The sequence below is a fragment of the Lonchura striata genome, chromosome 23 (assembly GCF_050655825.1).
Source record: "Lonchura striata isolate lonStrDom1 chromosome 23, ASM5065582v1, whole genome shotgun sequence".
Lineage (NCBI taxonomy): Eukaryota > Metazoa > Chordata > Aves > Passeriformes > Estrildidae > Lonchura > Lonchura striata.
Genome location: NC_140725.1, coordinates 7,779,067 through 7,805,756, shown reverse-complemented (window position 1 = coordinate 7,805,756; position 26,690 = coordinate 7,779,067). Strand labels below are relative to the sequence as shown.

Below are 26,690 nucleotides of genomic sequence, written 5' to 3'. Positions count from 1 at the left end.
TGGGCATGGGAATGGAATGGGCACAGGAATGGGCATGGGAATGGAAAGGGCATGGGAGTGAGTACGGGCATAGGAGCAGGCATGGGAATGATATGGGAATGGGCACGAGCATGGGAATGGGCATGGGAATGGAATGGGCATAGGAATGGGAATGGGCATGGGAATGGAATGGTAATGGGCATGAGAGCAGGCATAGGAATGGGCATAGGAATGGGCACAGGCATGGGGGCAGGGGAATGGGACTGGGAATCAGTGCATGGGAATCAGGGCATGGGTACTGGAATGGGAATCAGAATGGGAATGGGCACATGGGAATGGGAAGGGGCATGGGAATGAGAATAGGGCATGGGAATGGGCACATGGGAATGGGTATGGGAATAGGGCATAGAAATAGGTGTAGGAATGGGCACGGATGGCCCTGAGGCTGCAGAGTTTGGACAGCGCTGCCAGGGATGGCAGCTGGGAAAGCTGGGGTCTGTGCAGGGCCAGGGGATCCCCACGGTCCCTGGGGGTCACTCCAGCTGAGGACACTGCCCAGGGGCAGGAGGCCAGGCCTTACCTGCTGCTGGCCCTGCTGTGTCTGCTGCGTGCTCTGCTGGCTGGCCGAGTTGGTGGCGGCGGCGGCGGCGGCCGCCTGCTGCTGGAAGAGGCTGGCAGGATAAACTCCCCAGGGAGTGACTCCATAGTACTGGTGAGGGACCACAGCTGGACCTGGAACACAGCAGGGGCACCGTGAGCTCCTGGGGGGGCAAGGGGCACACAGCACCCCGAAAACACCTGCCCATCGTGGCTCCTTTAACGTGTGAAACTCTCTGCAGACACAGAGGGATCTGGCATTTGGGTCGCACAATTTATAAAGTTTCAAGTCAGACCTGGAATTTCATCCCTGCACGAGGTCAAACTCTGCCAGCAGTGATTCCATGTTTTTATTGGTGTGCCCTGGTTTTACAGAGAAGGAAGAAAAGTCTCCAAGCCCAGCAGAGGAACCTTGTTTCAAGCACAGAGATCACTACTCATCCCAGCTGACATTCACAGCTCACTGCATCCACCTTCAGCTCCCCAACAAATCACCAAATCCTCTTCACAGCTGGTGTGCATCAACCCTCAAGTACTAAAATGCTTTTTCCAGCCCTGCTTTGCATTTGCAAATCTCCCCCCCAAAAAAAAAAAAAAAAAAAAAAAAAAAAAAATCATCATCATCATCATCATCTTGGAGAGCAGCAGCAAAGGCCTCACTTTTGAAGATTCCTTGTGTTTATCGTGCCTCAGGACACCACAGAAATTTGGAGATAGCAGAATGGCAGCCTCTCTCCTTAAATAATCCCAGTTAGAATAGGGCTGAGGAGGCTCTCAGTGCGGTAGGGAGGAGCTCTTCCCAGCCAATAACATAGATGGGAATCCAATAGTATTTTTTAATACAACTGTTTGGAATCTGTAGGAAAAGTCAGCAGAAAAGTAGAAGTGTTCCCTGTGATTCCCAAACACATCCCCCATTCCAAGGCTCCCTCCCCAGAGCAGGAATAGCTCAGGCAGAGCCAGAGTCAGGTGTGACACTGGAATAAACAAATCTTTAGAGAACCTTGGTCATGTCTGGAGTAAAACCAGGATTTTTTCTTTTCAAAGAGAGACACCGAGCACTTGGGCTCTGCCCAAGTCTGTGATTCCACAGAAAATGAAGGATGACACAAAAAGGGAGGTGCAAACAGTGTTCAGTGTTAGCCTGGCTGTGACAACAGGGGGAAATCCTGGAAGTCCCTTTTCCTTTTGGTTTTTTGATCCTTTCTTCTTGAGTTTTTAATACAGCAACAGGCTCAGCCGAACTCCTGCAGAATATCAAGGAGCTGGATGAGCTCCTGCTCCCACATCCACACTTCAGAACATTCATTCCATGTTTTGTGCCAAATATTAAGTTCATATTTCAAACATGTAAGAGTTACTCTCATTATATTACTCTGGTTTTAACTACTGTGCTTTCCCCAAATTTAGGATTGAGGTGCCCAGCTCTGTGCACAGCAGGGAGGTGCTGGCTAATTCCAGGCAGATGCTGAACGCCTGAATTTGTATCTCACCCCAAAGCCCATCCTTGCTGAATTTACAGAATCAGAGAGCATGATCTGCTTCTCCTACTCAGATCTGGAGCAGCAACCACTCATTTCTTACCTTCCAACCTGGATATTCATGAGCAGTGCAGCTAAAATGGAAAAAAAAAAAAACCCACAGCAAATGGATCAGCGCCACGAAGGTGGTGCCTGTGGTGCCTCAGCAGGCACAGACAGGTAAGCAGGAGTGATTTTAACCTCTTTATAATCACTGAATGCACATCAGACCCCAGCTCCCAGGGTTCTCCTGCACCCAACAGGGCAAGAGCTACAACTGCTCCCTTTTAATGCAAGTCATTAACCTGCATCTGCCCTCAGGCTGCTGGAAGTTGCTGCAATCCCTTCATCTGGGCAAAATCTGGGCATCCCTCTGGGACATTTTAGTCTCAGCTCTAATTATCAACCAAGCACAGCCCAGATGGGCTTTTCTCCTAGGCAGAGGTTGCTGCCAAAGCCATGGGTGTATAAAAGCAGAGGAGACTTTGAAGTTTGCAGCAGCTGGGTTTGAAAGGGCTGCGAGTCTGGCTCAGCTGCTCCGAGCACAGGAGAGAGGCTCATTATTGAACAGAGTTCTCAGTGAGGGCAAGCGTGGCATCACTGCCAGACCCCGCAGCACCCAGAGCTGCTCCCCCCTCCAGGACATGCTGCACCTGCTCCTGCACTCATCAGAGCTGCCATTCCTGGGAAAAGAAAAACGCCAGCACCTCTGGAAGCGAGTACTGCCCATGCTGTCCCACACTCGGGCCCTGCACACCAGGGCTGCCCCTGGCAGGAACATCAGCAAACCCAGCTGGGAGCGTGCCCGGGGCATCAGGGACCCTGAGATCACAGAGGGGTTTGTGCTTCCCCCAGCCTGCCCAGCCCAGCCTCCCTGCAGGACAGCCAGGCCTGAGCAGCGACAGCACCCCCAGAGCTCCGAGAGGCTGCAGGCAGCACCCCGCAGGGCCCCACTTCCCACTGACCTCTGGGGTGATCCACCCGAATTCCCACTGACCGGCGGGGTGATCCACCCGAATTCCCACTGACCTGCGGGGTGATCCACCCGAATTCCCACTGACCTGCGGGGTGATCCACCCGAATTCCCACTGACCTGCGGGGTGATCCACCCGAATTCCCACTGACCTGCGGGGTGATCCACCCGAATTCCCACTGACCTGCGGGGTGATCCACCCGAATTCCCACTGACCTGCGGGGTGATCCACCCGAATTCCCACTGACCTGCGGGGTGATCCACCCGAATTCCCACTGACCTGTGGGGTGATCCCTGTGGAATTCCCACTGACCTCTGGGGTGATCCACCCGAATTCCCACTGACCTGTGGGGTGATCCACCCGAATTCCCACTGACCGGCGGGGTGATCCCTGTGGAATTCCCACTGACCTGTGGGGTGATCCACCCGAATTCCCACTGACCTGTGGGGTGATCCACCCGAATTCCCACTGACCTGAGGGGTGATCCACCCGAATTCCCACTGACCTGCGGGGTGATCCACCCGAATTCCCACTGACCTGCGGGGTGATCCACCCGAATTCCCACTGACCTGCGGGGTGATCCACCCGAATTCCCACTGACCTGCGGGGTGATCCCTGTGGAATTCCCACTGACCTGTGGGGTGATCCCTGTGGAATTCCCACTGACCTGCGGGGTGATCCCTGTGGAATTCCCACTGACCTGCGGGGTGATCCCTGTGGAATTCCCACTGACCGGCGGGGTGATCCACCCGAATTCCCACTGACCTGTGGGGTGATCCACCCGAATTCCCACTGACCTCTGGGGTGATCCACCCAAATTCCCACTGACCTCTGGGGTGATCCCTGTGGAATTCCCAATGACCTGTGGGGTGATCCACCCAAATTCCCACTGACCTGTGGGGTGATCCCTGTGGAATTCCCACTGACCTGTGGGGTGATCCACCCGAATTCCCACTGATCCATGGGGTGATCCCTTTGAATTCCCACTGCTCTGTGGGGTGATCCCTGTGAATTCCCACTGACCTGTGTGGTGATCCCTCCAAATTCCTGTGGGAATCCTGATCAAATTCCTGATCACCTGTGGGGTGACCCCTGTGGAATTCCCAGTGACATGTGGGATAATCCCTCCAAATTCCCACTGATCCATGGGGTGATCCCTTTGAATTCCCACTGCTCTGTGGGGTGATCCCTGTGAATTCCCAGTGCCCCGTGGGTGATCCCTGTGAATTCCCAGTGCCCCGTGGGGTGATCCCTGTGAATTCCCACTGCTCTGTGGGGTGATCCCTGTGAATTCCCAGTGCCCCGTGGGGTGATCCCTGTGAATTCCCACTGCTCTGTGGGGTGATCCCTGTGAATTCCCAGTGCCCCATGGGGTGATCCCTGTGAATTCCCAGTGCCCCGTGGGTGATCCCTGTGAATTCCCAGTGCCCCGTGGGGTGATCCCTGTGAATTCCCAGTGCCCCGTGGGGTGATCCCTGTGAATTCCCAGTGCCCCGTGGGTGATCCCTGTGAATTCCCAGTGCCCCGTGGGTGATCCCTGTGAATTCCCACTGCTCTGTGGGGTGATCCCTGTGAATTCCCAGTGCCCCGTGGGTGATCCCTGTGAATTCCCAGCATGGCACCCAGGGGTGCTCTCTCTCGGGGTGGCAGGGAGCAGCTGGGCCCAGAGGTGCTGCCCAGCCCCAGTCCTGGCAGGGTGTGCACACACCCACACCCGCCCCAGCTCAGCACCAAGGGCCTGACCATCTCACCAGGCTGAAAAATCCCTGAACCTGCTGTGGGAGCCTCTGTTCTGCTGAATCTGGGTTATCCCAGCATTCATCCACCTCTCCACAAAGAACAGGACTTTCCTGCTTTGAACACCTCACCTCAGAGGGAATCATCTCCTACCACCCAAGGCTGAAAATCCCAGAACCTGCTGTGGGAGCCTCTGCTTTTCCTGTGACCAGGTTATCCCAGCATTTATCCACCTCTCCACAAAGAACAGGAACACTTTGCTGCCTGGAATGCTCCACCCCAGAGGGAATCATTTCCCAGCTGGCCTAAAAAAAGGCAAGTTTTCAGTTTTTTTGAGTGACATCTTTCTCAAATGATGGAAGGCAATTCAAAGGCAGCAGTATCTTCCCCACAGTTTAAAATCTAAATGAGAGGGTTTTTTTATGAGGAAGTTCTTCCTTCTGCATTCAAATTTGTTCTTTAAAATGCTGCTATTGTTGGGAAGAGAAGAGCATTATCCTAGAGCTGCCAGTCTCACAATCATGACAAACCTGCCATAATGGCAGAACTTTAATTGACAGATTATCTCTGCCATAAAACACACACCGAAGTTTCCTCTCTGCTCTGAGAGGAACTATGAGCAATAAACTCTCAACAACTCCAAACTCATTTCTTTCATCTCAGAAGCTCCTCCAAGTCCTCCCAATTTGACACTCCCAGGCACATCAAGGAGGCTTTTTGCCTTTGTATAAACATTTAAATTGTCTCACGTCCCCCCAGTGCTGCTCTCAGTCAGGACAGAATAAAAGGGTTCTCAAACCTGCTCAGGCCTAGACAGGAAAGATGCTTTTCTGAAATAAACATCAAAATGGAGTTTATCTTGTCATTTATAGGGTCCAAAGCCTGATGAGAGGGTTAAATAACTCCTATTTTTCAGTGGTGTCACACTATAATTACACTCAGCATATTACACATTGTTTTGTTTCTTTTAAGAGTCATAAATCTAAAATTACTCAAGTAGAGGCCCTGATGCCAAGTTTTGGCATTCTTTAGGTGTTCTTGGGGTGTTATTTCCAGTTCAAATGTCTAAAACCCAAGTTAAGCACAGCCTAGATGGGGTTTTCTCCTGGTCAGAGGCTGCAAAAGCTCAAGCAGCTCAGCTTCAGCAGAGCAGAGAAAAATAAAAAAAAAATTGTGGCTAACACTTGTATTTCCTGGAAACGTGGCCCAGTTCCATGTGGTCTTTCTATGAAATCAAGCTGCTGCTCCTCTGCACTCTGCTGTTACCCAGAAAGGAGCTCTGGAGGCCCTGAGGTGATGCAGAAAGGCCAAGCAGGAGCCTCTTTGTACAGGAATCATTCACAAATCTCCTCCTCTGCCTGGGGCTGCCAATGCTCCGGAGCTCCTCCCTGCCAGCCCTACCTGAACTTCCCTCTGGTACTGGCCAGCAGCAGCTCAGCTCACTCAATCCCTGCTCCATTCAGCAGCCCAGGAGGGTTTATCAAGCCCTGGAGCAGCAGGAATGTCCTTGTGCCCCTGCCCTTGGCTCTGTCCCACGGAATCACGGCGTCACCCGTCTGCCAGTGCCGTGGTGCTGCCTCCACCCCATCTCCCCACGGCATTGCCTAATCCCAGCACAAAACTCCCAGCAGCCCAGGCCAAAGCCCAGATTCTAACCAGGTTCTTCACACACATCTGCATGATCCACTAGAAACTCCACCCAAGTGGGCAGCACTCGCTGAATTCCCCACGATGACCACAAAGCTTAAAAGCTCAGCAGGGGTTTTGTAAGGGCTGGACCAAAGTTGTGTCCCAGACCACAGAGTGTCACAGCCACACACAGCCCAGGTCTGTGGGCTTGATCTGGGACAAGCCACCCAAAAAGAGAGGACTGACGTGAGGTTACAAGCTGTAAGTGGAGCATGGCAGCAGTGAGAGCCCCCACAAATATCCCCACTCCAAACAGAGCAGTGTTCATTTGCAGCACACAACATTCCCTCTACCTTGCTCAAGGAAAGGCAGGCACGGTTAGAAAAATCCTTCTCTAAAAGCACATTCTCCTATAAAAATCCCCTCCTAAAAGCATGTTCCTCCTTTAAAAATCCTCTCCTAAAGCCATGTTGCTCCTTTAAAAATCCTCTCCTAAAGCACGTTCCTGCTTTGTCCCCAGCACTTGGGCAAGAGCGTTATGGCACCCCCAACGTTCACAGTCCCTCACAGTGCCTGCTAAGCTGTGGCACAGAGCTGGCACCTCCAAAATCACCAGTTCTGGCTGTGACAGCTGGGAGGAATGAATGGCTGGAGTAAGATCCTGCAGAAAGAGCAGAGGCTCCATTTTTGCTACCATCTGGAGAAGAGCATGTTCTCAATGTCAGCCCCAGCAGCTATGGATGCGTTCACCTCCCGGGAAGTGGGAATTCCCAACAGAATTTTAGGGAAGAGCTATTTGCAGGATGCACCACAAACTGAACAGAAAGGAGACACAACTTTCCCGGCAGGAAACACATCCTGCATCTTTCCATCTCTTCAGACGTTTGTTTTCAGAGGTTTTCCTTGCTACTGTCAGTCACCAAAACACCCCAAAAACGGAGCAATATTTGTTCTGTGAGCAGTTCCCTTCCTATTTGCTCTGGGAGCCTTAAACAAAAATGATCCCGTTTCATCTCCAGTTTTAACGACAAATTCTGGTTTTACTCACAGCCACACCAATACACCAGCTCTCCCCGCACAGAGAGCTGATGTTTGCCTTGCTGATGTTTGGAGCAGGGAGTGGCTGGCAGGGCAGGGGGAGCTGGCATTTCTCACCTAACGTGGCAGCTGCCGCCAGCCCGGCCGCGTAGGGATCCGTCCCCGGAGGCGCCGCGCTGATGATGTAGGGGTTAGGAACGAAGGCAGCAGGAGCTAAACCTGCTGAAAACATTCCTGTCAGTGAAAACAAACTCAACACAACTGCAGCCCCACCACAGCCCCCCTGCTGCTGCCTGGGCAGCACCAAACTCCAGCTGGTTTCGTGGTTTTAGGCTTTTTACGGGTGGTTTTCTATAGGGAGTGTCAACATTGTCAGTGTTTATGGGCAGAGGAGAGATCTGGCATTAAAAAACCCCAACTCCAAGGATTCAATGCTCCTTAAGAGGTAAAATCCTTTATATCCAACAGCTCAGGGCAGACAGACCTGTTCAGGAGACTGGAGCTTGTTACTACTCTGTATTTCCTACAGTGAGTAAATCAGGACTCAAACCACCCCATGCTGAGTTCCGAGCCCACCAGAGGATCCCAGCATCCCAACTGGTCAGTCTGGAAAGGGCTCAGGAGTGGGAAAACATTCTGTCCCTCTGCAAGGGGACAGTTTAATCACTAGAGAAAGCCCAGGTGGGCAGGAGAGGGGTGTGCAGGGGAGGTGAAGGTGAAGGGGAGGAAGTTAAAAAGCTGAATAATTTCAATCCCTGACCTCCACTGAGCACACAAGGGCAGAGCACAGAGCTGGGAGAGCCCCAAGACATTTATATTAGGGTTTTGGGCAAGAAGAACTACCACAAATTGCTTATTGTGCTGAAAACATTAGTACGTTGTTTCCCTGGTTTTCTACACATGATTAAGTGCTTTATTCCCAGTAAATAAATATATTTGATTAATAAATTCTATTGATATCAATCATGTGTTTGCATAAATTATATTTTTAACTCATAAGACCCCTGGCAGCATATTCGTATTAATGTGATAATTAATTTGTGCATTAAATTGTGATATTAAATTGTGCATTTCCCTTCACTTCACTCTGATGTCACCCCGACTTATGCTTCACTCAGAGACTTCCAAAGCCTCTCCTGACTGAGCAGCACCCTCAGGAGAGTGAGAATGTCAGTCCTGCCACACAGAGAGCTCCTTTAAAGGGCTTCTCAAGTGTGCAATAGACACCCACAAGCAAATCTGTAACAATGCACTTCTGCCCGTGCACTGATTATCAGCTGTGAAATACACTTTAAACCCTCCCAGTCCTTTTCCCCTGGTGTTTTCCCAATGGATGAGGAGGAGGGCAGTGGAATAGGAAGGAGAGGCAGACTCACCTATGTGTGGCTGGTGGGCAGCAGCCAGGGCGTACTGCTGCTGCTGGGCTGCTGTCAGCTGCTGCACTGCCAGTGCGTTGGGCCTCTGGAACAGCTGTGGGGAGAGCACAGACAGCCTGAAACCGGGCACAGACAGCCTGAAACCGGGCACAGACAGCCTGAAACCGGGCACTGACACCCCAAAACCGGGCACTGACAGCCCTGAAACCGGGCACAGACACCCCTGAAACCGGGCACTGACACCCCAAAACTGGGCACTGACACCCCTGAAACCGGGCACTGACACCCCTGAAACCGGGCACAGACAGCCCTGAAACCGGGCACAGACAGCCTGAAACCGGGCACTGACAGCCTGAAACCGGGCAGGGAGCACAGTGTCCTTAAATCAGGCACAGAACACAAACCATGTCCTTAAACTGGGCACAAACACACCCACAGCCCTCAAATTGGGCACAAACACACCAACACTGCTGAACTGGGCACAAACACACCAACACTGCTGAACTGGGCACAAACACACCAACACTGCTGAACTGGGCACAAACACACCAACACTGCTGAACTGGGCACAAACACACCAACACTGCTGCACTGGGCACAAACACACTGCTGCACTGGGACACAAAAAGCAGCAAGTCCTTCCTTTTCCAGCAATCCCTTCACACCACATTTCCTTTAACCCTACAGATTCTCCACACCTCAAAAGGACCTGAACTCCTTTGGAATCCATTGCCTGTGTTAACCCACCTGAAAACCCCCCACATTTCTGCAGCACAGCCAGCCCCAGCCCAGCTTTTCCCTCTGCTCTTCCCTCAATCCCAAGGGATTTATCCCAGCTCTGGTTCACACCCAGCTGCAGCCTGGGGGTTCCCAGAAGCACTCCAGGTGTTAGGAGTGCCACCAGTGACACCAGTGTGCCCTCCCAGTTTGGCTGAAGTGGGAAATGGGGTGGCAATGGGATGCAGAGCCAATTCTGGAACACCCAAGATGCCTTCAGAGCCAGCAGAGGGGACACAGCCCCAGGATCACAAACCCCAGACCAAACACCTCCTTTACCTGCAGCCCCCCTGCTCACTTCTCAAGGTTATTGAGAATTTATTCCTCACTGAAGAAAAACAACAGGATTCCCCTGAAGTGTTTTTGCTGAGGGTTTGGGGTTTTTTTCTTTCTTCACGGCCTTACTAATGTTTATTTCCCAGCTTCTTTTGCATCTCCCTAAAGGAAATCCCTGAGTTCACCCATCTTCAGTTCTAATTAAAACATTTAAGGACACACCAGCTGAGTATCAACTCTGAAATTATCCAGCACGTCCATCCCCCCTCACTTCCGAGGTGGGACTGACTTCACAAAGCACTGTGAGAAATGTTTTCTCCCTCCACTCCCTCAGAACAGACTTGGATGCCCAAATGCCTGTGATTTTCACACCTATTATCCTGCCCTCCATTCAGACAAGTCAACTGCTGGCAGACACTGCAATAATTCTGCCCAAATTTTTGGCAGAAACCCACAAGCATCAAGAAGAAGCCCAGAACCATTAAGAAAATTCTATTATTTCTTTTATTCAGAGGCAAAAATTGGCATTGCTTCTCCTGAGAGCAGGGTGAGCAAAGCTGTGTGAGAAAATCCACCTTTATTTCTGTCTTCTTAAAAGTTCAGGTGGAGAAAACACATCTGAGGGATCAACATTGGGTTTATGAGGGCAGCCAGAATTAACCTGCTGTGTGCCAAATGCTCACCCTCACAACAGCTTTGTTTGCTCATCCCTCAGGACATGGCACCCCTACAAATATCCAGGGGCTATCAGAATGTTCCTTGTGGAGGAAAATATCTGATCTCCAGTTCCTTTATTGCCTCCTGGACCATAAAACACCTGGAGCAGTCTGGATACACAACACTTGTGCTCTTCTGGCCCTTTTTGTTGTTTTAAAGTGCCATTCATGGTCACACAAAGCCAAGTGACAGCTCTGCTCAGGTGCCACCTCTGTCCTGGTGCCACCCATCACCAGGAGCTTGGACAAAGCTCCACTGACATCTTGGAACTCCAACCCTGTGAGGAACGGCTGAGGGAGCTGGGGGTGCCCAGCCTGGAGAAAAGGAGACTCAGGGGTGACCTCAGCGCTCTCTGCAGCTCCTGAAAGGTGCCTGTGCCCAGCTGGGCTGGGCTCTTTCTCCAGGAGCTGACAGAACCAGAGGACACAGCCTCAGCTGCCCCAGGGAAATCCAGGCTGGGTGTCAGGAGAAAGTTTTTCATGGCAAGAGTGACAAAGTTCTGGAATGGCTGCCCGGGGAGGTGGTGCAGTCACCATCCCTGGGTGTGTTTGAAACAAGCCTGGATGTGGCACTGGGTGCCAGGGCTGAGTTGAGGGGCTGGGCTGGGCTGGACTCGATGGTCTGGAAGGTCTCTGCCAACCCAGTGGTTCTGTGAATTCTGTGAACATCTCTGAGGGCAAAACACCACAGAGATCGTGGACAACAAGAGCAGCAGAACATGGAATGAGGGACAGTGGCTCTGTGGGAGTGACCAGCAACATCTCACTGTTCAGCAAATATGGGAAAAAAAAATCAAACTATAAATTCCCTAAAACTGCTTCCTCCTGAAATGTGGATTCTATTGCAACATCCTCAGGGCTGGGGTCTGCTTTCGGATTAGTTCAGCAATTTGAGCTTTTCAGCTTTCTTCAGTTGCAAAATTTCACCAACCCCTTGAGTTCTCACAAGCTTTTCCAGCCTGTTGATGTAGATTCCATCACAGCAAAGCAGAGAGGAAATGCTGGGTTGTTATTTCCTTCTCTTGAGGGCACAAAAAGCATTTATCTCCCTAAAATCACTTGTGCTCGCTTTACACATGTGAAGACTTCCACACCTCTCAAATGCCAGCTCAATGAACCACCTGGGAATCAGAAAAACTGAGAGAAAGGAATCCACACCCAATCAGAGCCTCAGTACTTCACCATCAATATTTCACCTGCTGCTCTTGGCTCTCTTTGTTGTCTGCCTGCTCTGGGGGCTCATCTAGTCCCTGCAAAATTTGACTTCCAGACATAAAAGGTCTGCAAGAAAGCTGGAGAAGGACTTTTTACAGCACAGGACAAGGGTGAATAGCCTTAAACTAAGAGAGGAGGGATTTAGATGGGATCTTGGGATGGAATTGTTCCCTGGCAGGGTGGGCAGGGGCTGGGCTGGAATTCCCAGAGCAGCTGTGGCTGCCCCTGGATCCCTGGCAGTGCCCAAGGCCAGGCTGGACACTGGGAGCACCTGGGACAGTGGGAGGTGTCCCTGCCATGGCAGGGGCTGGAACTGGATGAGTTTTAAAGTCTTTTCCCACCCAAACCATTCCAGGATTCTGTGATCTCTCCCTCTCCCCACTTTAATTCACAGCCTTGCTCAGCTCCCTCAGAAAAAACTCAGCCCCGCTGCAGATTTCATCCTGTAGCCTGTCCAAGGAAGCAGAGCCAAGAAAAACCATCCCAACTGCAGCCTTTCCTCAGGCAGAGAAGCCAGGGGAGCTCTGGGAATCATCAACTCCACGGATTTAGGGAGAGCTGTCAAAGCCTCGCTGTGCTGTCTGCATCTGCTGACAGCACAGCCCCACATTCCAAACCCAGAGATCAGTGCTAAAAGGTGGGATTGAGGAGTAGGAAAAGGCCAGGGAACCTCTGCAACAGGAATATTAACCTGAATTTACAAAGGTATCAGAAAAGGGCACCTGGGGCATTTCAGGCTGCTGGGAAATGCATTTGGAGTGAAAAGCTACAAAACCCTGAGACGGTTCTGGAGGAGTTCAGGGAGATCAGCCAACATTTCAGTGAGGCTGTTCCATGTGCAGACAAATGAAGGATGATTTCCACCACGTGGAGCAGCTCACTGAGGGAACTGCAAGGAAGCAGAACCCCAGTTATGGGAATTCTGGAAGTTAGATTTCCCTCAGCCAATTTCTTCTGCAATACCAACATCTGACATCCCTAATCAGATCAGACACGGGTAGAACCTTCCCCTTCCTCACACTGCCTTCAGCTGTGCTCCCTGGAATCCCTTCCAAGGATGGGATGCTTCCCCACAACCCCAAAAGGCACTTTTAGGAATGAGATCCCTTGTTCGGGACAGATTTCCTGATGCCAACAGAATGGTAAAAGTCAGATTCCTTTCATCCAGGCCGAGAGTGGCAGTGGGCAGCAAGGACCCCTGGCTTTGGGAATCAGGAGTTAAGGGAATGGGCACAAGACCCTGAGGAATGATTCCTGATCTTTACTGCAGCACTTCAGGCTGACTAAAGGCCCCAGTTTGCTTTCACTGTAGGTGGAAGCTGCCACAAGGGTGAAAACTGAAAATAACAGATCTTGTCTGACAGCCCAGAAGGGCCTGGGGGGACCAAGGGACAGCAGCTGTGTCCCCACTGCTCCCCCAAAATCAGGGAGAGGTGAGAGGGGATTTGGGCTTCACAACACAGAAATGGAGCTGGGAAGGGGCTGGAGCCCCAGGAGAGGCTGAGGGAGCTGGGAAGGGGCTGGAGAATCCCTGAGGGAGCTGGGAAGGGGCTCAGCCTGGAGAAAAGGAGGCTCAGGGGGACCTTGTGGCTCTGCACAGCTCCTGACAGGAGGGGACAGCCGGGGGGTCGGGCTCTGCTCCAGGAACAGGGACAGGAGGAGAGGGAATGGCCTCAGGCTGGGCCAGGGCAGGCTCAGGATGGCAGCAGCAGGAATTTCCCCATGGAAAGGGTGCTCAGGCCTTGGAACTGCCCAGGGAAGTTTGGAGTGGCCGTCCCTGGAAGTGTCCAAGGAATTCCTGGAGGTGGCACCGAGTGCTCTGGGCTGGGGACAAGGTGGGGACTGGGCACAGCTTGGATTTGATGCTCTGAGAGGGCTTTTCCAGCCTCAGTGATTCCATGATTCACAGACAGCTGGTGACACAGAGGTGACATCAGCTCCGCACGGACAGTGCCCATTCACTTGGTATGAAATAAAAAATGCAAACCCAGGCAGAAACCCTCTGAAACAGAGACCCTTCCCTGCTCTGCCTTCCTTTGGGAGGGTTTATTTCCACTAGTGAGGTGCCAGATGTGCCAAATTTGAAATTTTAATTTTTAAAGGCTTAAAGAAACAAATAAAAACTCCTCAAACTTGTAAATGAGCCTTCACTTAAATGGAAAACCCTGACAAAATGCAAATTCCAGGCTTCCCACTCCTGCCATTCCAGCTCCATCTCTAATGCTTTTCCAGAAGCAGCTCACTGTGGAGCCCTAATGTTTTGAAAAACACACAACTTTCCTGGTTTAGAAGGAATTCTGGCATCCCAGTCCTTACACCAGAGCAAGACAAAGACTTGGAACTATCTGGTTGCTTTCCTTTTTGAACTCTACAATTTAGTTTTATCATTAAATTTTCCATCATTAACCTCCCAAAGATGCTGTAGAACAGAGCAGCCAATTGAGCTCCAACACAGATATTTACATTGCTTTTAAGGCTGTGAGATAACTCAGCACAAACTTGGCAATGCTTTCCCTCACTCCAGAGTGCCAGAGGCTCTTCTGCTAAAAAAATCAGATATTTTAGGGAAGCCAGGGAGAGTTATATATCCCTGCAATCAGCTACAACAAAGGATTCCCTTCTACTTTGAGGGATATCAGGCTTGCAAAGGGAAAGCAATAAAGTTTAGAATCATTACCCAAACGAGCAGAACAGGAGCAGAGCAGGAGTCGATTGCTGGAGCCAGGCCCAGCATTCAGGAGGAGCCAAGGGAGTCTGGGCTTGTGTGGGAGAAAGGTCAAACAAACCTAAGCCAGGCTCAGATAAAGGTTTGGAGCCGTGGACTCTGCCCTTAGGGTTTAAACCAGGCTCAAACTGAAGGTTTGAACTTGTAATTGCCTCAGGCTGCTCTGGCTGAGCAAAGCTGAGTGTGGGGCTCAGCAGGGCTCACACCTGGGTTCACACTTGGGTTCACACCTGGAATCAAGAGGGTTCACACCTGGGCTCACACCTGGGCCCAGCAGGGCTCACACCTGGGCTCAAACCTGGAATCAAGCAGGGCTCACACCTGGGCTCACACCTGGGCTCACACCTGGGCTCACACCTGGGCTCACACCTGGACCAGGAGGGCCCAATTTGGGGCTCAACAAAACCCAATGTGGGGCTCAGCAAAGCCCAGTGCAGGGCTCACCCCTTTGCTGAGCATGTGCTGGCTCTCAGTCACTTCCTGGGCTCCAGGGTGGGTGTTTGGGGATCTTTTTAGCACTTTTCACTACTTTAAAGCTGTTTTTCAATGCCAGCTCCTCAAGACAGCCAGGATCACCAGACAGGGCAGTGCTGTGGGAACTGCTGTGGGAATTCTGATTATTCCAGCTGCCATGGCACACAGATCTGCTCTAGTTCCCTGGGAGGACACACACAGCACGAAGACAATGACAACACCTCCAGTCTTCCCTTTTCCCAGGACAGGATCCTGAGCTCATCCCACCCCACACCGACTGCATTGGAGCCACAGGGCTGGACGAGGGACCAGGGTCAGGGATCGGGGAACAGGGATTGGGATCAGGACCAGCTCTGTACCTGCTGCTGGGAATTGTAGTCAAAGAGCCCCACGGTGGCCGCAGCCGAGTCCACGGGGACCTGAGTGCCGGAGTAATCGAACTGCAGCGGCTCCATGCCCACGTGCTCCATGGGGTCCAGGGGCACGCTCTGGGATTCCATGTTGGAGAAGTCCTCCACGGGCTTGGCCCCGTTGGTGCTGGCCAGCTGGGCCAGCCCCTCGGAGCCGTTCTGGCTGGGGCCCAGCAGATCCACCTCGCTCGCCGAGTTCTGGCAGTTCCCGGGCGTGCGGCTGCGTGGGGAGGGAAAAGGGGTCAGGAAAATGCTCCAGCCCAGCATTCCACCCTCCACACAGTGCTGGAGTACAGGAGGGACAAATAAAGGCATGGTCTGAAATCGTTCACCAAATTAATTCTACGGAGAACTGATGTATTGAAAAAAAGAAAAACGGAAAGCAGGAATGCTCCATCACACCTCTAGACCCAGCAGAACTGCCCAGAGGTGGTGGAGTACAGGAGGGAAAAATAAAGGCATGGTCTCACACAGTTCTCCGTATTAACTCTATGGAGAAATTGATGTGTCTAAAAATAATAAAAACTAAAAGCAGGACTGCTCCGTCACACCCCCAGACCCAGCAGAACTCCTTGGAGGGGGGAAAAATAGGGAAGGTCTGAAATAGTTAATTCTACTGAGAAATTTCTTTTTAAAAATAAAATAGAAATACTCCATTATTTTAAAAATTAAAATTTTAAAATAATGAAATTTAAAAATACCAGGAATACTCCATCCCAACATCATACCCTTAAACCCACCAGAACTTCTTGGAGGTGTTACAGTAAAGGTGGGGAAAAATAAAACAAGATGGTCTGAAATAGTTCACCGAGTGACTTCCACTGAGAAATTGATGTATTTAAAAAAATAAACAAAAACTAAAACCAGGAATGGCCCAGCCCAGCATCACAGCAGCAGTTCACCCCCAGACTCACAAAAACTCCCTGTAAGTTGTAGAAGTGCTGTAGAAGTAATAAAAATAATAGAGAAAAAAAGAAAAAATAAAGAGATGGTCTGAAATAGTTCCCTAAGTTAATTCTACACAGAAGTTGGTGTATTTAAAAATATAAAAGCAGGAATGCTCCAGCCCAGCATGAGACCCACCAGGACTGCCTGCAGGTGGTGTAATCAGAAAAAACATGGTCTGAAATAGTTCCCTGAGTTAATTCTACATAGAAATTGATGGATTTTAAAAACTAACAAAAAATAACCCAGAACCCTCAGTCCCTGACCTCAAACACCTGTTACAGAAAAAATGTAAAAAAAATCAGTTTCTGTTTTCTCCTCAACTGAGAGTCAGACAGAACAAGCTACAATCTCCCCAAATACTTATATTTAATGGCGTATTTGGTGATTTTTAATTGTGTGGAGCTCTGGCACCAAATCTCACTTAACACCACTGTAAGATAGCTGCCACGGGCTCCTGATCACCCAAAACAAGGACTGGACTTCATGGGAATGCTTCATGTCCATGGAAGAGCCAGGAATGTGCATTTCCCAGCACTTTGTTTGGCTTTTACATTTTATTTCACCATTTGTTTGGCTTCTCCAGTTTTCCTACAGGCCACCAGCAGCCACAAGAGATCCAGAAATGAGGAAGGAACACAAATGCACCAATGACATCAAGGGCCACAGTTTCAGGAGGCTTTCACCCCTGCAGAGCTGCAAGGAACAAATCCAAACCCCCAGCTGTGGTGGGGACAGGACACGAGCAGAGGCAACACTTCCCAGGGGGGTTTCCATGGGAATCCCACACAGAGGGATTAAAACCAGCAGTGAAAATCACCCGGATCACACCCAGCCCTGAGCTCTCAGGTGTTCCCACCCTCTCCCCCTGCTTCCCTGAGGACATTTAGAACATCCTGAGGACACTACAGCAAGGAAAAACCTTCCCAAAAGCATCAAGTGCATGCCCAGGTTTGGAATTGGGCTGACTGCACAGGGATGCCCAGAGCCAGGGGCTGCTCTGCTCCTCACCCACCAGTGAGGGACTGGGAGGACACAGGGAGGGTGACACAGCTGGGACAGCTGAGCCCAACTGACCCAAAGGGTTTGAGGAAAGAGATTTTTATCGTTTATTTACCAAATCATCTGGGTCAGATAGAGGAAGGTGGGGAGGCCCTGGCACACATTCCCAGAGCAGCTGTGGCTGCCCCTGGATCCCTGGCAGTGCCCAAGGCCAGGCTGGACAGGGCTTGGAGCACCTGGGACAGTGGGAGGTGTCCCTGGATGGGATTTAAGATCCTTTCCAACCCAAGCCACTCTGGGACTCTGTGATATCCCAGCCCACACAGCACACAGAGCTGAGGGAAGAGGGAAGGGGAGGGTGTTTGGAGTGCTGGTGATTGGTCTTCACCAGTCCCTGTCACAGGCTGGGAGAACCCCATGGGGTCCCTGGTGCCTCTCCCTGCTCCAGCAGGGCCATCCCAGAGCTCAGGGCACAGCAGGGTGTCCCTGTGGCTCTGGAATGTCCCCGGGAGGAGACTCCAGCCCCTCTCTGGGCTCTGCTCAGGGCTGGCACTGCCCAGGGCAGCTCCTGGGCTCAGCCCCTGCCCGGGGCTCTGGGGCAGAGCTGGGCCTGGAGCAGAGCTGGGGCTGCTCTGCCCTCCTGCACACAGGGACGGACAGGGGGACACGGGGACAGACTGGGACGAACTGGGACGGACTGGGATGGACAGGGACGGACAGGGACGGACAGGGACGGACAGGGACGGACAGGGATGGACAGGGACAGACAGGGATGGACAGGGATGGACAGGGATGGACAGGGATAGACGGGGACATCCTCAGGGATGGACAGGGATGGACAGGGACGGACAGGGACATCCTCAGGGAGGGACAGGGACAGACAGGGACGGACAGGGACAGACAGGGACACCCTCAGGGATGGACAGGAACAGAGAGGGAAATCCTCAGGGATGGACAGGGACAGACAGGGACACCCTCAGGGATGGACAGGAACAGAGAGGGACATCCTCAGGGATGGACAGGGACACACAGGGACATCCTCAGGGATGGACAGGGACAGACAGGGACATCCTCAAGGATGGACAGGGACAGACAGGGACACACAGGGACATCCTCAGGGATGGACAGGGACATCCTCACGAATGGACAGGGACAGCCAGGGACACCCTCAGGGACAAACAGGGACAGCCAGGGCTGAGGGCCCCTCTCGAGGCTGAGCAGCCCCAGCTCCCTCAGCCTTTCCTGGGCAGGGAGATGCTCAGTGACCCCCAGTGGAGCCCAGCTTTCCTGGGAATGGGGTACCTGACACCTTCCCTGGGATGTGCTGCCAGAATTCCTGCCTTAGCTTCACTTCCAGGCCCAGTTTCTCCTTTCCCCATTCAAATGTTCCCACCTCAGCCCAAGAGTTTTCACTTTTCCCCTTCCAATTCTCCCCACCATGGCCCTGCAGGGGATGGAGTGAGAGCCTGGAGAGGCTGAGCTTAGCCCCCAACACTGATTATTATTCACTGATTAATCACTCAGCACCGATGCACATACCTGAAGTCTTTGACATCGGCGTCGATCCCGTTCTGAACAGGCAAACCGTTGGATTTATCCATCACATCCCCCTCCTCCTTCAGATCTCCCAATTTATCTCCATCAAACGTGCCCTTGCTTTTCTTATCCCCTTTGTCATTCTCATCACTCTCTGCATCCCTTGGCCCCTGGGCAAAAGAGACATTGTTTTAATAAGCTGAGTTTTCAGATCAATTTTCCTGCTACCCCAAGACAGTAACAAATCAAAGACACGTGTCACCATAAAAGAACTCACTTGCAAACATTAATTCTACCAAAAAAAAAAAAAAAGCTAAAAATACAAAATATTCAATAATAATGAAAGAAATCAGGGAACTAGCTCTCATTCTTCCAAGAGGTGTTTCATGTCTTCACGTTTCTTCATTTAGTAACTCAAGGTTTGCTTTTATAGGCTCTAAAAATCCCATCCCAAAATAATTTTAAGGAATTCTCTTTCTAGATGGGACTTAAGCACTTCAAAGTCAACACCAACAAATGCTGCAGGGGCATAAAGTGAATTAGTGCCTCTCTGAAGCGCCTGGCTCAGTGTCAGAGACAGCTCTTGACTGGACAAGTGTCTGAAAATCACCTCAGTTTTGGAGGCATCAACAGTGAATTCCAAGGCACAGCTCATTTAAAAACACTCAAATAAATCTCTGCCTCAGTCATTGGCCCCTGTAATCCTGAAGCACATTTCTTTGGGAGAAAAGGGAAAAAAAAAAAGAGGGGAAAAAAGGATTTCTGTTCTGTTGAGCATTCCATGAGTGGCGTTACATCTGCAGAGAGTCTGCATTTTATTGCACTTGGGAGGAGAATAAAGGGTGATGATGCCTGGGGCAGTGTTTTGTACAACAAAAGGGAGAGGAAAAACAACATAATTTATGATAAAAACCAGCAAGGGGCATATAAACATATTTATCAGAGGCAGCTTTGGTGCTGTCACAGGGACAGACATCCAAAGCCTGCCTTCCGCTTGACTGGAGGGAGAAGTGCTCTGCACACATTTCTGCCTCTATCCACTGAACCCTTTTCCCTCTCTCTCTGATTGGAGGGAGGGATTTTTCCCTTGTATTTAGAGAAAAAAAAATTGTTCTGAAAGCAAAAATCTTTTGGGGTTGCTTTTGAAAGAAAGTAAAATTGTGTTTCCTTAATATTCCTTGGAAACACCACCTGTAAGTCCAGCTGTGGAGCAATATTCCCCCAAACAAGGGGGTTCCGCAGTGACAGCTGTGTCACCACGGTCACTCTGACTGTGCTGAGGAGCAAACCCCTCCTGACTCCCTGAGGATAATTTGCCTCTTTGCCCTGAGTGCACACATCCCAAAAATCCTCCCTGCTCTCCCAGGTCCTTGGGCACCCTCTAATGAGGGCCAGCAACCCCAGCAGGGCTGAGGGAAGCTGCAGGGGACAGCAGCCAAAGGAGGCTTTTCCCCCATTTCTGGAGCCTTTTTCCCACTCCAGGGTTTGATCCCACATCCATAAACTGGAGGCTGGGCCCCCTCCCCACCCCACAAAGGGGTGCTGCCATTCCCCATTCCCCATGGGAAACGAGCTGCCCCAGCAATGGCAGCTGTGAAACACATCCAGCCACTAACAGGAGCTCCAGGGAAGGCTGCCTGACACCAATCTATTTGCTGGGGGGGTTTTATCCCAAAAAATTGCATAAGGAAAACCTCCAGGATAAGGATGAACATTATGCCATGACAGTTATCACCAGGTACAGAGTTTGGAGCTGGAATCCCATTTGTGGGATCAGCACCAAGGCCCAGTGCAGGTTTGTGGGACCTGTCCCAAGGATTAGCTTGGATGGGGTGTTTCTGCTGGGGGGTTTTTCCAAGCATGCAGGGAATGCCAGCACCTTCCCACCTCCCATCCCACATCCCCAAGCCAAGGACTAAACCTGCCCTGTTTGAGAGAAGAGCTAAACTGAGAGCAAGAAAGAAGCCTCTGCCCCAGAAATGATTCACAACCAAACAAACCAAGCAGCAAAGGGAGAGAAGAGCAGAAAGGTGGCAATCAGGCACTTACAAATGCTCCTTTCCTTAGGCAGGAGTCTCCAGGAGATGAGCTCAGCACATACTCCACCATGCTCACTCCCAGCCCTCCACTCTCTGACCGTGGTGACAGCACTGAGTTGACTTCACTGTTCACATGGAAGCCCTGCCCAGGCCTTCTCTGAACCATAATTGGCTGGGAAACAGAGTGATCTGGAACAGAAACATGGGAAACTCTCACAAGCAGATCCAACTATTCAAAGGAGGCAAATTAAATCATTCAATATGTACTCCCCAGGGGCTTATTTGCACTCAGAAATGCCAACTTTGTGATTCTGCTGATGTCCATTAGTTAAGCCAGGATGGATTTCTTCATTTTTTAAATACTACAACATGTAAACCTGCAAGTGAAAGCTAGGTTTAAAATCTAAACTTATAAAATGCCAGAAATTTAAGACTAATTAAGGGTTGCAATTAAAAAAACCTAAGGTTCAGTATTTAGTTTTAGTAAAATTCTTGCATTAGCACAGTGAAAACAAGTTTTGACTTGTCATTTAAAACACGATCCTGCTGCTCCACCAGCCCTGTGTCCTTTGTTCCACCAATTGCTGTGTTCATGTCAAGATCAGAGATTTTTTGGCTGCTCTTTCCTCAAGAAAGGGTTTCTGAGGAGTTCATTTCTCCTTCTTCATCCCCCTGTCCTCCAGCCCCAGCCCTTTGCCATCGCTGAGGCTTTGAGGCCCCACCACGACAGACTTGGGGTCTCCAAATCCTTTGGGCTCTGCCAAAAATCCCTGCCTGGGGACGGGAGAGTGACCCCAAAAGGGCAAAAGGGGACAAGGGGACAAAGGGGGAAAAGGGGGAAAAGGGGGACAAAGGGGGAAAAGGGGGAAAAGGGGGAAAAGGGGGAAAAGGGGGAAAAGGGGGAAAAGGGGGAAAAGGGGGAAAAGGGGGAAAAGGGGGAAAAGGGGGAAAAGGGGGAAAAGGGGGAAAAGGGGGAAAAGGGGGAAAAGGGGGAAAAGGGGGAAAAGGGGGAAAAGGGGGAAAAGGGGGAAAAGGGGGAAAAGGGGGAAAAGGGGGAAAAGGGGGAAAAGGGGGAAAAGGGGGAAAAGGGGGAAAAGGGGGAAAGGGGGAAAAGGGGGAAAAGGGGGAAAAGGGGGAAAAGGGGGAAAAGGGGGAAAAGGGGAAAAAGGGGAAAAAGGGGAAAAAGGGGAAAAAGGGGAAAAAGGGGAAAAAGGGGAAAAAGGGGAAAAAGGGGAAAAAGGGGAAAAAGGGGAAAAGGGGAAAAGGGGAAAAGGAAAAGGAAGGATTCTCTGCTCCTGACAACAGGCAGGGAGTCAAAAATAGCAGGCAGCAGGTCTGGGAGTTGCCAAGGGCTGGTGGGACAGGGAAGGGACACCAATACCCAAGGATATTGATTGACACTGGAGATTCCTCATTAAGCAGGTGAAAGGAATTCCATCCTCTCACTGCTCCTGACTAAACTTCCTTCCTTTCCCCATCAATGTGGCCACAAAGGGACTTGGGCTGGAGATATTTTTTTGGGATAAAGCTTCCAAAAAGGGAGAACAGCCAGTTTTAACCTGGCACTGCTGCCAACTCTGTGTCCCCCAGGAGGGGAAGGAAGGGCAGGACTGCAGCTTTGAGCTGGGCTGGTTTTGAAGGGTCCAAATCCAGAACTTTGGGGTAGAGTAAAACCCCAAATCCACATGGGAGGCCTGCAGTGCATCCTGTGGGCACGGATGGAGAAGGGATGGAGCTGAGGAAGACCCAGGCCTCACCTGGATGGACTGGGGGGATTGTGGGGGGAAAAAGCTTCCCAAAAAAAAAGAGAAAATCTTGTTTTAACCCAGCACTGCTGCCCAGCTCTGTGTCCCAGGAGTGGAAGGGAGGGCAGGACTACAGCTTGTAGCTTTTAGAAGTTCTGAAAAGCCTTTAAAGGTTTTAAATCCACAACTCTGAGGCAGAGGAGTGAAATCCCAAATCCAGCAGTGCAGCCTGAGCACAGATGGAGCCAGGGAAGATCCAGGGGAGGATCCAGGCTCCACCTTCCCATAGGGGCTGCATGGACTGGGGGGGTTTTGGGGAGCAGAGCCCTCGGGGGCTGCTCCCCTACTTTAGGGGAGCCAAAGGGAAATTTCCAGACCCTCAGGGCTCTGTGAGCTGTGGGGTGAATGGGAATCAGCACAGGGAGGGATGAGAGGGGCCTGGGCTCCTGCAGATGTGGGATGAGACTGCCCAGGGAGAAAATCCCAGCCTCAGCTCAGGTCCCAAAGCCTGGCCCAGCCCTAATCCCGCTCAGCTCCAGGCTGGACTAAGGCAGGTACCAGGTGCTGCCGAGGGTGGGACAGGCAGCAGCTGCCCAAAATCCCCCCAGTGCCCACACTGATCCAGCCAGGCACCTTTTGAGAAGCTCTGTCCCCTTTTCATGGACATTTTTTAATGTAAATAATAAAACAAGGATTTATCACTAATTTAAAAATGGGTATTTTCATCAGGGAAAACCCCACCCAACCGTGAGGTAAATGCCATTTCCTGGGAGCTCTAAATGCCATTTCCTGGGGAATCTAAATGCCATTTCCTGGAAGCTCTAAATGTCATTTTCTGGGAGCTGTAAATGTCATTTCCTGGGGGCTCTAAATGCCACTTCCTGGGAGCTGCACCAGACACCCAGCTGTGTTTCAGGAGCAGATTCATGACACAGAAACCATGGACAGAACAATCAAAGGTCAGCATTTCAAACCCAGCACTTGCAGGTTTGGTTTTTTTCTTTTTTTCCTAAAACCAACCTGAATATTCTTCCCCAAAGTTCAAAATCAGGGAGAGCCTCTAAGCCAAGAATAAAATCTTTGGCAGATAAAATTCAATACTAATTCAAAACCTCGGTTTTTTAATTTTTAAACTGAATGTTGCTCTCCCATCAAGTCCAAAATCAGGGACAGACTCTGATGCAAGAACAAAATCGTTGGCAGATTTAACTCAACACTAATTCAAAACATCTTTTTTTTTTTTTTAAACTGAATAGTGGGTTTTGGCTGGTTGGTTTAGTATTTAAAAAATGAAGGGATTTTTTTTTTTTTAAGTTCATCTTGTTCTCCAAGATATTTGTTTAAACTTTGCAGCTGATTCATCCCAAGGTAGAAAACACATCAGAAATTGAAATTTTCAGCATAATTTAAGAACTTTAAGCAGATAAACATGAATTTACACATATTCACATTACACAATGTTCTGACATCCCTGGATATCTTAATTTTATCACAAAGCAAAGTGAGGTTTTCTGTTTGTTTTTTATTATATAAACCAGATGGGTTTTTAAATCTTTTCAAAGCTGTATCATCCAGCCTGGGCATGGACTTTGAGTAAATAAATTGCACATTTCTGTATCCAGCCCCAACTAAATTAAGGAAATAATTGAGCTACCTGATGTTCCCCAAGCACTGTCTCTCCACTGATCTCCCAGAAATATCCCTTTTGGTCCATCTTTGCTGGAATCATCAGATTCCCAAAACTTTTTACCCGGCAACAGCTGCTGCAATTAAAACAAAACAAACAAACAAAAAAAAAAAGAACAAAACAAAGCAAAGCAGGATTAAAATAAGTATAAAATGCCAACATAAACCCCATAAGCATCTCCCTTCTATCAGGTATCAATCATTAAACACACTGATATAATCAAATATTAAATCTTCCAGGTGGAAGCTAAGGGAACAATTCCATCTCCCCATCCCTGATTTTCCTCCCATCTCCAGGAACTCCCCACACGTCAGACACTCTCACAGACACTCCCCAGCCTCTCTGCACTCACAAGGGAAAATAAATGAGGGGGAAAATATCATGCATTTTCCCGAGTTCACCTGGGAACAAATTCCTGCCTCCCAATGGGATCTGCTGCTGGAGGGACAGAACAGGGACAGGGAAGCTCAGGAGTTCCCATTTCTCCTTCTGCTGAGGACTCTGCTGCTCCAGGGGTTTGGGAACACTAATGGGAGGGAGGGCAGCACCTGCCACGAGTGGGAAAAGCTCCTGGGAATGGGACAGAGCCATCCTGAGCTGGGACAGAACCAAAAAAGATCCCTGGAATGGGACAGAGCCATCCTGAGCTGGGACAGCCCAGGAAAAGATCCCTGGAATGGGACAGAGCCATCCTGAGCTGGGACAGCCCAGGAAAAGATCCCTGGAATGGGACAGAGCCATCCTGAGCTGGGACAGAACAGGAAAAGATCCCTGGAATGGGACAGAGCCATCCTGAGCTGGGACAGAACAGGAAAAGATCCATGGAATGGGACAGAGCCATCCTGAGCTGGGACAGAACAGGAAAAGATCCATGGAATGGGACAGAGCCAACCTGAGCTGGGACAGAACAGGAAAAAATCCCTGGAATGGGACAGAGCCATCCTGAGCTGGGACAGAACAGGAAAAGATCCCTGGAATGGGACAGAGCCATCCTGAGCTGGCACAGCCCAGGAAAAGATCCATGGAATGGGACAGAGACAACCTGAGCTGGGACAGCCCAGGAAAAGATCCCTGGAATGGGACAGAGCCATCCTGAGCTGGGACAGAACAGGAAAAGATCCCTGGAATGGGACAGAGCCATCCTGAGCTGGGACAGCCCAGGAAAAGATCCCTGGAATGAGACAGAGCCATCCTGAGCTTGGGCACTGCCCAGGGGTCCCAGCTCTGGAGGTGGCAGAGAGAAGAGCTGCTCTGGGAATTCCAGCCCAGCCCCTGCCCACCCTGCCAGGGAACAATTCCCAATTCCCAATCTCCCACCCAGCCCTGCCCTCTGGCACTGGGAGCCATTCCCTGGGTCTTGTCCCTCCCTGCCTTGTTAAAATCCCTCTCCTGTATCCTTCTTCCCATTCTTTAGGGGGTTTTGGGAACAGCTTCTCCACATGGGAATCCAGACCCTGAGGTGGCATGGGGACAATATCCCAGTAAATCCTCTGGATGGGATGGATGGAAGGAATTCCCAGCAGCACATTCACTGCAAATTAACCATGAAATGAGCCTTGCCTGAAGCTGGGATAAAACTCAAACTGAAGATGAAAAGAACCTGAATCTGCCTGAAATTCCCATGGAACAAACAAGAACCATCAGTTCTGGGGATCTCTCATCTGGATCAGGAATGTTGACAAATCCTGACTGTTATCTGTTTCAATACCCTGACTGATATCAAATTAAATATCCTGATAACCACTTCAATATCTCGATATCAAATTCAATGCCCTGATTGATATCAAATTCAATATCCTGACTGATATCAACTCCTGCTGATAACTCCAGCAGCAGACGGCAAATCTAAGGCTGAACTCAAGGAGTAAATCAGCTGCTGGCTGCAGAGGAAGCAGCAAGAACTGATTTCACAGCTCTTAGGTGCTGGTTTAAAGCACAATCACGAAGTTGTGCTCTCCATTTCCTCTCCAACTCAACAAAGAGCTGTTTGTTTATAAAACCAATCACTCTGCAGTGATTCCAGACAGGATTTCTCCTCACACCCTCACCATGGTCCAGGCCGCTTGAGGATAAAAGCAGGGAGCTTGCCCATGCTCCCCTTTCTGCCATCCCAAAATAACCCCAAATGGAAGGGCAGGAGGCTCCCATGAGCACCAATCATTCCCAAACACGGATGAACCTGTTCCTCCATCTGCACCGGGAAGGAGGGAAAAGCCAAGCCACTGCTCTCCAGTATTTATAAACATCAACATGTATCAAGTGTCTTGCAATTTTATTTTAATCTTCAGTAGTT

The 26,690-nt window shown here is 50.4% G+C and overlaps 2 protein-coding genes and 1 non-coding gene across 13 annotated transcripts in view; all 3 read right to left on the bottom strand.

Moving 5' to 3' along the window:
• The window catches only part of PUM1 (pumilio RNA binding family member 1), an 86,410-nt gene that overhangs the window by 34,097 nt on the left and 25,623 nt on the right, over positions 1-26,690 (bottom strand). For 5 of the 11 annotated variants that reach the window (XM_085559882.1, XM_085559883.1, XM_085559884.1 and 2 more), the window contains exons 4-10: positions 24,365-24,473; positions 20,976-21,154; positions 18,930-19,096; positions 15,393-15,663; positions 8,851-8,944; positions 7,592-7,696; positions 560-711 (exon numbers count right to left, since the gene is read on the bottom strand). In XM_085559882.1, coding sequence (XP_085416008.1) covers positions 560-711; positions 7,592-7,696; positions 8,851-8,944; positions 15,393-15,663; positions 18,930-19,096; positions 20,976-21,154; positions 24,365-24,473 — 1,077 coding nt within the window. The remainder of the gene's footprint in view (positions 1-559; positions 712-7,591; positions 7,697-8,850; positions 8,945-15,392; positions 15,664-18,929; positions 19,097-20,975; positions 21,155-24,364; positions 24,474-26,690) is intronic. The other 6 variants (XM_077788485.2, XM_077788488.2, XM_077788486.2 and 3 more) reach the window with 3 other exon arrangements.
• Positions 1,196-7,585, bottom strand: LOC146765573 (uncharacterized). The gene is made up of 2 exons (XM_085559890.1): positions 3,998-7,585; positions 1,196-3,964 (listed from the first exon to the last, which is right to left on the bottom strand). The coding sequence occupies exons 1-2, from the start codon at positions 4,215-4,217 to the stop codon at positions 2,925-2,927; spliced, it is 1,260 nt and encodes a 419-aa protein (XP_085416016.1). The 5' UTR covers positions 4,218-7,585; the 3' UTR covers positions 1,196-2,924.
• On the bottom strand, positions 2,620-2,704 carry LOC116184444 (small nucleolar RNA SNORD103/SNORD85). Its single transcript, XR_004149213.1, has one exon. It is a non-coding gene; the product is annotated as a small nucleolar RNA SNORD103/SNORD85 (small nucleolar RNA).